The following is a 10,126-nucleotide window of genomic DNA, read 5'->3' as shown; positions in this document are numbered from 1 at the left end:
CTTTAATTATTATGTCACCACTTTAAAATCATGTTCTGTAACAAACGAGACAAAACAGCAGGGATTAAACCATGGAAGGAAGATGCAGCAATATAACAGACAAGTCTACAGTTGGATGGACCAATGTGTATTCCCATTGCCTCGATTCCCTTAGGTGTATCAATGAATAAACACTTCCATCTGGGGTAGTGAAGAGGAGTGTAAATAAGGGAGCTGCAACTACCTTGGAGAAAATGATCCAACTGTATTACATGGTGTGTAAAGGGGATATTGCTTGTTTGTGTGCATTCTTGGGTGGGATCCTGCAGCAGTGGCTGAGGGGTAGTATATTTTAGGACTTAATCATTCTATTATGTCTATCAGTTCTTGCAGCTTTAAGAGTTCATCAACCCAAAAATGCGCTTTTTCCATTGCAAAGGTGGTGGATACTAGAGCAAATTGTGGAAGCAATCGGTACAAGTGAGAAAGCATCTATGGTCTGGATTCTGGTCCATCACAAATAGAAAGTAAAAAGCTGTCAAAATACAAACACTGTTGTGCTGCACTACAAACACTAACAATGGAAAAAATACCAGCTGTCAAAAACATTAAGTGTTGGACAGCAATAATGCCATACATATCGAACTACATAGTTTAAAGTGGAACTGTCTGGATCTGTGAAATCGTATGAACTAATGTAAGACTAGGAGTTAAAAAAAAAGCAAAACTGCAGGAAACCAAAAAATACAGACTTGCATTTGTGGAGCAGCTGCCTACACTTGGCTGCTTAGAAATGAAAAGAAGTCAAATATGCACATATTTAGGATGTGGGTGAAAACTGCAATACCCAGAAATGACACACATAGGTAGTGAGAACATGAAGACTCCATATTGACACTGACTGAAAAGGTTGTCACAGAGTCTCTTCTGGAGTGATGAGGCAGCAGTGCTAACCACTATGCCATCTATGGTAACAATGCTAAATACAATTGTTAAATCTTGACTTTTCAGTTATAATTTGTGTAATACCAATGGGTGAAAGGCAGGAAGAAGCCCCTTACCAGAGCACAGTGTCTCTCACACACACACACACACACATATATATATAGTAATCTATCAACCAAACTGCAGCCCTTTGTGGTGAAACTGATACATATTGATAGAGGTGTCCATTTTGTTCATTTTTAATAACCAGTGTACGTTAAAGAAATGGAACAGGAACCCATACTAAAACTTTTTAATAAGAAATAACACATCACAGCCCTCTCAGTTTTACGGCCAGGATGGAATTTTGCTGAATTGCTTAAAATGGAACTCTCGTCGCTTGTAGTTTAAGTAAAGCAATTATTATGGACTGGATTGTATCTGTTAAATTTTTTACTTTAAGACTATATTTTCTGCAAGACAAGACATAATCTGTGTAATCTTGTTTTTAGTGCTTCTTAATCAGTCAACGTGACACTGATTCACTAGCCAATGTGGCCTTTACTGAAAAGCTTAAGGATTTTTAGTAAATCTTTCTAAATCACCACATCTATAATCATCCATCCTTAAATTGCCTGAGCCCATTTAATGGAGGTCAAAGCCCATCCCAGCAGCATCAAGAAAAAAGCATGGGAGCTATCTCTAGACAGAGTCATCACAAGATACTGAGGCACATACCCACATTACTTTGAGACAAGCTACAGTCTTTACTCAACAAGTATACGGATACACACCCTTAGAAAATCCTTGCTGATGAGCTTCACCCAGTGACTAGGATGGGATTTGAACCCAAATGTTCAAGGTTGAAGCAGCAGCACTCTACCATGGTACAAGACAACTAAAATTTACATTATTTTGGTTTTTTTTTTCCTCTTATGCAAGCATTGGAGAACCAACATGTCTTGTTCTTTGAAGGATTAAGGTTGTTTTCAAAATGAGCAGGAAAGAAAACTTCCAATCAAGATTTTTCATTTGGTGGTTTATGAGCATCGCCATCCATTACTGATCACCTCCTCCTGGCCAAGCTTGCATTAGCCATTCAAAGCAATGTTGCCTCTTTGCAGACACTACAGGGAGAGAATCTCTAACTACGGTGGTCTTACGCAGTTGTTGACCAAGCCAGCAGCTCTAACCACGGTTCCTTGACAGGTTGAAGGTACTCGATGCCTGGATGCTTCTTGAGCAGGTTGATTACCAGGCTGAAGAAACATTACTGCAGACCAAGCACTGAAGACAATACAGATTAAAGCAATGCTGATGTATTGATGGCTGACAGTGTAGTTATCAGTTTCCTTTTAGAGGATAAAATTAACACAATTGTGACATGTGCCCCAGCCTTTAAGGGCAAGTGCCTCAATATGCTAGTGCCCACTTGTAAATTACTCAATCTATTGGCATAAAATATTTTAATTTGGCTTTTAAATAATAATGCTACATACCTCAGAAGTTGATCTCCCTCCAAGACACACAAGGGCTCACTGATGCATCCTACCATTCATCCTTGATCCTTTGCAACCTACTACCATTATTGCCCTAGGGTTGTCCGCCACTATATACTTAAGGCAGATTAACTAATCTAACCTTCACCCCAAATCAATCTCACAAATCAGGCAAAAAGTGGAACGAGTCTTTATTCCAATCATGAGGATTTGTCCTGTAAAAGATAATAAACGTGATCACTTCTACTTGTTTCAAAACAAGAGATTTTAGATAGTTTACTTTCCTTGTAGAAACTTACTAGCAGCTGTTTTTCTAGCAGTTGTATTTCCAGATCTAACTTTATCATCTGCTTTTCGAGCAGTCTCCTCTTCACCTTACGATATTCCATTTCCTCTTCCAGATACCGTTTGTAGGTTTCTTTCATGCCTCTCTCTCCTACTTCATTTGGCCGTGTTTCCCTCTGTAAAATACAATTGTAAAGGCCCAGTCAGAACTGAACAACACGGTCTGGCTTATTGCTTTTATTATGGTGAGGTCAGTATTCTGTGTCTTCTCTTCTCATTTAATTGGGAATTCATATGATTTTAAAACACCTTCCTCGAAAGATTTGTTACATATTCACTATTTAAAAAAAAAAACTTTTTGACCAAACAAGTGGTCCCCCCATTTTCTTCTACAACCCAAAGATGTGCGTTAGGATCAGCTGTAAGGTCCCAGACGTCTACTAAAATAAACAGAAAATTAAGAAACTACTAGGACAGACTCATCTTTATCACCCCTAACAGTACAGATGAAACGGCAGGCACTCACAGATGCTATAATACTCACACAGACTTCCCAGTAATGCTGTTTACACTCTTTCAAGCTAGATCAGAGTGACGGGTAGCCATTAACCTTCATGTCCTTCTCAGGCTGTGTGGATCTAGCACATTCCCTTTGCTGCTAAGCCGTTTTGGTTTTGGCTGTGTGGTTTATGTTGCTCTGCCACAGCAAGCTGAACAACTTGCCTATTATTGTCTCTCTAGTATAATAAAAAAATCCTGGGACGAGACGTGACTTTTTCAGAAAGATACATTCACGTCCTGCAAGATGAGACTTTGTGCCAAGAGATTTAACCACGCCTGGGGCCGGAAATAAAAGACAAAGAGTAGATGACAAAGTAGAACATCGTAACAAATTCAAAAATGTTTGTGCAATACACATGCAGAGCAGGTTAGAGATAATGGAAGTATGAAAATTCGAAAGTCTCAAAAAAAAAAAAAAATGATAGTAAAGATCGCTAACGGAAATTGCTCTGAAATAACGGAAAAGTGAAAAGAGATCGAATATATCGTTTGTGTTTAAACTTTAAATCAGAGACTTGTAGATTGTCTAATTTGTGTTACCATCAGGGAAAAAGTAGTGTTTCTTCTCAATGAAGAGGCGTATCCACGAGAATTAAAAGATTTGTTGTTTGGTGAAAGTGAAATCCACATACGCGGGTGGCAGAGACGTGAAGTGCCTGGCACGTAGCACAGGCCGGGGGAGTTGGTGAGCGAAGTAAGCAGGGGGCAAAGCCAAGTGTTTTTACTTCTTTTGTGTATTGGATATTGTTTTGTAGGATTACTACAAAGTAAAACAACTTTTGATGGGTTATGGCACTATAACCAGACGTCGCCATACACATTTCTCATACTAACGATGGAGCTTGTCCTACATAGGATAGTTTGCACGTAAACCTGAAATGCAGTTTCTAATATTTGCATCATAAATTTAGTGCAATATTTAGCTAACCTGCCATTTTTCACATAAAGATCAGCTTAGTGGTGCAGCGGAGTTGCTTCTGTTAACTAAAGGGTGGTTTCACCTGTCTCAGCCATGAAAGAGACATCACTCGCATCCAGAAATCTTCTGTCAGCAATACTTTGTTGCTGCTCAGCCTGCCTCAAGTATATTCTTGATATTGTTCTATTCTTCTTGCTGAATGGCTAACCTGCACTACAAGGGATACTTTGGGCGATGACTTTTCATAATTGCTGTCCATTTCCAAAGATATTATGACCTGGAAGTACTAGAATGTCTCTGGCCCTTAATATAAGAGTCGTTTAAAGTGTGTGTGTCACCAGTGAGAAAATGCATTAGCATGGTTCTCCTTCTCTCTCTCTCTCTCTATTTGTCCTCCCAGGGACAGCAGAAGTGACACATGAATCCACAACCCTGGAATCACAGCCATCATTTCTGCTGTTAAGTTAAGGAAGACCACTGTCAGCTAGTGACTGGATTGGCCACTTAGCTTGTAATACAGCTGTCCCATGCGCAAGTTCTCTGTCTCAGCCTGGCCCTGCGTGCCGAAGGTTATATAATGTATGTTGCTTTTGAATTTATTATTTTTTTCCATCTGATACTTATTTTAAGATCCACTGCCTGAAACTTTTTCCATGTAGTATAATAATGTGGACAGATATAGTCGATCTTGCCACTAATAGGCAGAAGGCAAGTGTAAACTCTGCTTAGAACAAGTGGCATACAAGTCCATCAATTGGCACAGTGGCACCAGGCCAAATTCCAGTACCATGAAGTTGAAGTACTCCTGAATACACTGAACCTGTATATCTTGGGGTGGTGACAGTAAACTGAGAAAAAAAAAAAAAACCCCACTAAAGTACAGGGGGAATATGTGGACTTCACACAGCCCTGGACCAGGCGATAAAACAAACTGAGGACACCAAAACAATATGCACCTAAATGTCATCTTTGAATATAACTGTGTGAAAAAGTCAAAAGGTCTGTAAATCACAAGATTTTGGTTACTTCTACACCACTGACCCCTAAGCATGCTCACTTAAATACAGGATCCTAGTCAAATTCTACCGATTAAGAAAAGCTGTCCTAACACTGCATTTGATGGCTTTGCAGAAGTGTTCTTATGCATCTTACATATTTAGGAAAAGCCTTCGTCTTTGTGAGAGCTATGAAACAGGGCAAAAAAATAGTCCTAGAGATTATTCTATTTGATACAGGCTTGATTTGAGCTCCTAACAAATCGAAAGATTGACTTGATAACAGCCTGGAGCTTCAAAATAGGCATTCATTAAAAAAAATAAAAAAATTAAAAAAAAAAAAAAATCACTACTGCATCTGGCTGCCTAATAGTGTCCATGGCTGTGTACTGTATGTATGATAGGGTCATCTTTCCTGCCTCATGTTAGCTCCTAATATTTAAAGGCAGGGTCCGCTCTTTCCTCAACTCCAGAGCCACTTGTACTTCATTGCAGTTAAGGAATCAAAAAATATTTATGGCTGTAGCTAATATTCAGGCTTATAACTCCTGAAAATTAGCAATACGTTCACAGGAACCATATACTGTATGTACAAAACTCCAGTACAATATGGAAAAGGATAGGAGAATTGTTGTATAAAAGTAACTTTGCATTAGGTGAGCTTCCTTACATGTTCTCTACTAGTTCAGTTCCTGTTTATATGGAAGCAAGTAATTGGAAATTTTGTCAATGTTTGGATGGTGTGGGTGAGGATATAATATTATAGTATAGATATGCACACACATATACATATGAAGACATACAAGGTTATGTATATATATATTATCCCAATAAAAAGCAAAAACAGGATGCTCTAGTAAGTTGCTGCCTATGGTTGGTTAAATATTTACGCTGCCATCTGAGGCTAACCAAATACTTCTACATCAGAATGATTTACATTTACCATACCTCACGAGAAGCAACATCTGAATCAGGAGTGTTCAAACAAGAAATCTACAAGTAGCAGTTGAACCCATTCCAATTTGATGGTGTAAAAGTACCTAAAATATGATGTGAGCAAGCCACTTAATTGGGCAAAGTGTTTGCCGTTAAATAAACAAACAAATGTTCACTTCAACTAAAAAGAAACACCTTATGATTGTATGTCACTACAAAGATGCCATCAAAATAGCTACATTATACAGTACAAAACAAAAATCACAATATGACTAAAAACCAAGTTGTGCCGAGTCCAACATGCTTACCTAATAAACAGCAGATCCCCATTAAAGTGTATCATTTGGACCTGAATGAACTTACATGAACAACCTGTTTGTCCAGCGCCTGGATTGGGGCAGGAGGGTCCACAGGGGAGGCAGGGCATGCAGGGGCTGAAACAAACAAGTCTGATTTAATACACTGCCTACGTGTGCACAGTACTTGGTAAGTGTCTCTACCCACCTTTAACACAAGGACTTCTACCAGTTGGGCGAACCTGCTCAGAGGAGCTGCCCTCAGGTTTGCCATCCATCATCTGCCTGGCACAGTTATGGTGAAGCGCCAGCTCCTCTGCCAGTGTTAATCGTGGAGGGTCAGAGCCTCCTCCCGTCTCCCAGTGCTCCATCTTCCTGTTAGCTAGTTAGGGAACATGTTCAGTTACTAGTTTATAGTTGCACGAGCCAGGGCTTCAGGGGCACAAATGCATACATACCGCTTTGGACGATGTTCTTGTATTTCGTCTTCACTTGTTGCCAACTTCTTTTCACCCCCCTCGGATTGCAGCTCCATATACAAAAGAAATATTAATCACTAAAGAAGCGTATGGGAATTGAAGTATATTTTACAATCACCCCTTTATTACCGTTACATGAGGTAAAGCAATATTCTAAAGTGGCGCTATTTCAGTCACAATACATGCTTCTTTGTTATCTTTCACAGCCAATGCATGTATCGCATTACTCACTGATGCGACCGTGCGCATTAATTCCTAGAACCTTGAGGACCTACTTACGCATTAATTCTATCCGCGATCCTTTGCCAGGCTTCACGTCGCGCTTTAGCAGAGGCCGCAGTGTTGCTTTTGGCGGAGATTGTATCTTTTTCGTCATCATAACACTGCATCAACAGCTCTAGCTCCGAAGTGTTGAAAAAGGTCGCTCTTTCTTTTGCCATCTTTACAGTTCCTCCGCGAGCTGCATTGGCGTAGGCTCCACAGTGCGGCGCATGCGTACCAAGTCTGCTAAATCAAGCCAGGCTTGAATGAACTAGATAACTGTCAGCAGCTGATTGGCCATCCCGAAGCCCAAGTAGCTCGCCTCGCATTAAGTCCTGCTAAAAGGAGACAGAGCTGCAGGCGGTAACGTTTTGAACGACAGATACCTGCTTGCCTCCTTGGACATGCATTACACTTGGCAACCTCAGCTCGGGAAAGGAGACGCACAAATCCGGGAGGTAAAAGCCAATGCTCACCCGGCTTCGGCGAATTGGAGGAGCTTTTCGGTGTAAACCCACCCCCCTAATCAAATGGTCCCCGAATCCATTGGTTACAGTTTGCAGAGCGACGCCGCTTGTGCTCACCACTGATTGGTTGGTCTTTTTCTTCGTTCCCCTTTTCTGATTAAAAAAAAAAAAACTCAGCCTGTGTGGAGAAGCTTATCGACTGAGGATTTGTTGCTTTGGTTACAGGGTCAGTGCAGCTTCCGTTTGTGTGCCAATCAGAACATTCCGTAAACATTCCAGGCTTCTGGGGGAATTCGGCATGCCGAAGCAGCTTTGGAAAATAGATGAATGGTTTTTTCAACGTGTGATGTAGATTTTCTGGTACCTTCCTATCGGAATATAATGCGCACGCACATTTTACAGTCGATGTTCGCCCGGTAAAAACGATAAACGAGCGGCTCAAAAATAAAATAGATCTTGCCATTTTAAAACCCTTGCAGCGTTTTGCTTGCCCGAGCCAGAACTAACAGCACTACACGGGGGATTTTAAAGACGACTGTCAACCCAACAAACACGCATTCGAGATACGGGAGGAATAGCCACACCGAAAAGAGGAGGAGGTACAAAGTCCTAACAGGGCCACAGTTGGAGCACACGACACCCACTTTTAGATGATGCCTGTAAAAGGAATCTGAAACCGTCTTCGTGCGTGACTTGAAGGCAGGCAGCCTGTAGATTTTATGGTGTTCATTTTGTGATTTCTTCGGGAGGAGCTAACCCCACCCGCACTGCACCTCAAGCTTTCTCACAATTACAAATGGTCACTGTTGTTTTTAAAATCGTTAGTCTCTGCTTGATCGTTTTAATTGATCTTCACACATGAATACAATTGGAATGCTAATTCGGATATTCAACGCAATGAGGAGACAATGCGTCATTATTAGCAGGGTGCTCCGTTATTCCTGTTACTTGACGGCAAGTTTTTGGTTTTCAAACAGTTCTAGTCAGTCCAGCGGGTCACCAAGTCAAAAGGATTTCTCGAAAGTGTAAATCAGGGTGGAGCTGGGTGGGTGACGACGGTGCTGGGGACTCAGGATTCCAGTCGTCACATATCATGTCTTACGTTTGATGAACTACCGTGTAAAACATTTGCCATAAAGAGAACAAATAAGGATGGCATTAATCGGAAACCGCTGTCATCTTCTTTCGGCTGCTCCCGTTAGGGGTCACCACAGCGGATCATCATCTTCCATATCTTTCTGTTCTCTGTATCTTGTTCTGTTACACCCATCACCTGCATGTCCTCTCTCACCACATCCATAAACCTTCGCTTAGGCCTTTTCCTCCTCTCTGGCAGCTCTATTCTTAACATCCTTCTCCCAATATACTCAGCATCTCTCCTCTGCACATGTCCAAAACCAACGCAATCTCGCCTCTCTAACTTTGTCTCCCAACCATCCAACTTGAGCTGATCCACTAATGTACTCATTTCTAATCCATCCATCCTTGTCACACCCAATGCAAATCTTAGCATCTTTAACTCTGCCACCTCCAGCTCTGTCTCCTGCTCTCTACTCAGTGCCACCGTCTCCAACCCATATAACATAACTGGTCTCACTACCATCCTGTAGACCTTCCCTTTTACTCTTTCTGATACCTGTCTGTCACAAATTACTCCTGACACTCTTCTCCACCCATTCCACCCTGCCTGCACTCTCTTCTTCACCTCTGTTCCACAATCCTCATTACTCTGTACTGTTGATCCCAAGTATTTAAACTCATCCATCTTCGCCAGCTCTACTCCCTGCATCCTCACCATTCCACTGACCTCCCTATCATTTACACACATGTATTCTGTCTTGTTCCTACTGACCTTCATTCCTCTCCTCTCTAGAGCATATCTCCACCCATCCAGCGTCTCCTCAACCTGCTCCCTACTATCGCTAAAGATCACAATGTCATCAGCAAACATCATAGTCCAAGGGGACTCCTGTCTAATCTCGTCTGTTAACCATTGCAAATAAGAAAGGGCTCAGAGCCGATCCCTGATGTAATCCCACCTCCAACTTGAATGCATCCGTCGCTCCTACCGCAGACTTCACCACTGTCACACTTCCCTCGTACATATCCTGTACAACTCTTACGTACTTCTCTGCCACTCCCGACTTCCTCATACAATACCACAACTCCTCTCGAGGCACCGTGCCATATGCTTTCTCCAGGTCCACAAAGACGCAATGCAACTCCTTCTGGCCTTCTCTAAACTTCTCCACCAACACCCTCAGAGCAAACATTGTATCTGTGGTGCTCTTTCTTGGCATGAAACCATACTGCTGCTCACTAATCATCACCTCACTTCTTAACCTAGCTTCCACAACTCTTTCCCATAACTTCATGCTGTGGCTCATCAATTTTATTCCCCTGTAGTTTCTGCAGTCCTGCACATCTCCCTTATTCTTAAATATCAGCAACTGCTGTCATACGTAAATGAAATAACACCGCAGCCATTCCATTCCAGTGTCGTCGGATTGGGGGCATTTCAGGGG

General features: G+C 41.6%; 1 protein-coding gene across 1 annotated transcript; it reads right to left on the bottom strand.

Moving 5' to 3' along the window:
• Nucleotides 1-1,201: 1,201 nt before the first annotated feature.
• On the bottom strand, nucleotides 1,202-7,610 carry LOC120536174. The gene is made up of 6 exons (XM_039764504.1): nucleotides 7,153-7,610; nucleotides 6,853-6,923; nucleotides 6,603-6,776; nucleotides 6,462-6,532; nucleotides 2,702-2,863; nucleotides 1,202-2,617 (listed from the first exon to the last, which is right to left on the bottom strand). Exons 1-6 carry the CDS (start codon nucleotides 7,311-7,313, stop codon nucleotides 2,603-2,605), a joined length of 654 nt encoding a protein of 217 aa, XP_039620438.1. The 5' UTR covers nucleotides 7,314-7,610; the 3' UTR covers nucleotides 1,202-2,602.
• Nucleotides 7,611-10,126: the final 2,516 nt, after the last annotated feature.

This window comes from Polypterus senegalus, chromosome 1 (genome assembly GCF_016835505.1).
Source record: "Polypterus senegalus isolate Bchr_013 chromosome 1, ASM1683550v1, whole genome shotgun sequence".
NCBI lineage: Eukaryota > Metazoa > Chordata > Cladistia > Polypteriformes > Polypteridae > Polypterus > Polypterus senegalus.
This window is presented reverse-complemented; position numbering and strand designations above follow the sequence as displayed.

Bases quoted from the DNA above. Each gene is read 5' to 3' on its own strand.
- LOC120536174 (XM_039764504.1), bottom strand. From the start codon at position 7,313: ATGGCAAAAGAAAGAGCGACCTTTTTCAACACTTCGGAGCTAGAGCTG. The intron at 6,924-7,152 runs GTAAGTAGGTCC...TTGTATATGGAG, and splicing joins ATCGCGGATAGAATTAATGC to CTGCAATCCGAGGGGGGTGA. The intron at 6,533-6,602 runs GTGGGTAGAGAC...TGTTTGTTTCAG, and splicing joins TAGAAGTCCTTGTGTTAAAG to CCCCTGCATGCCCTGCCTCC.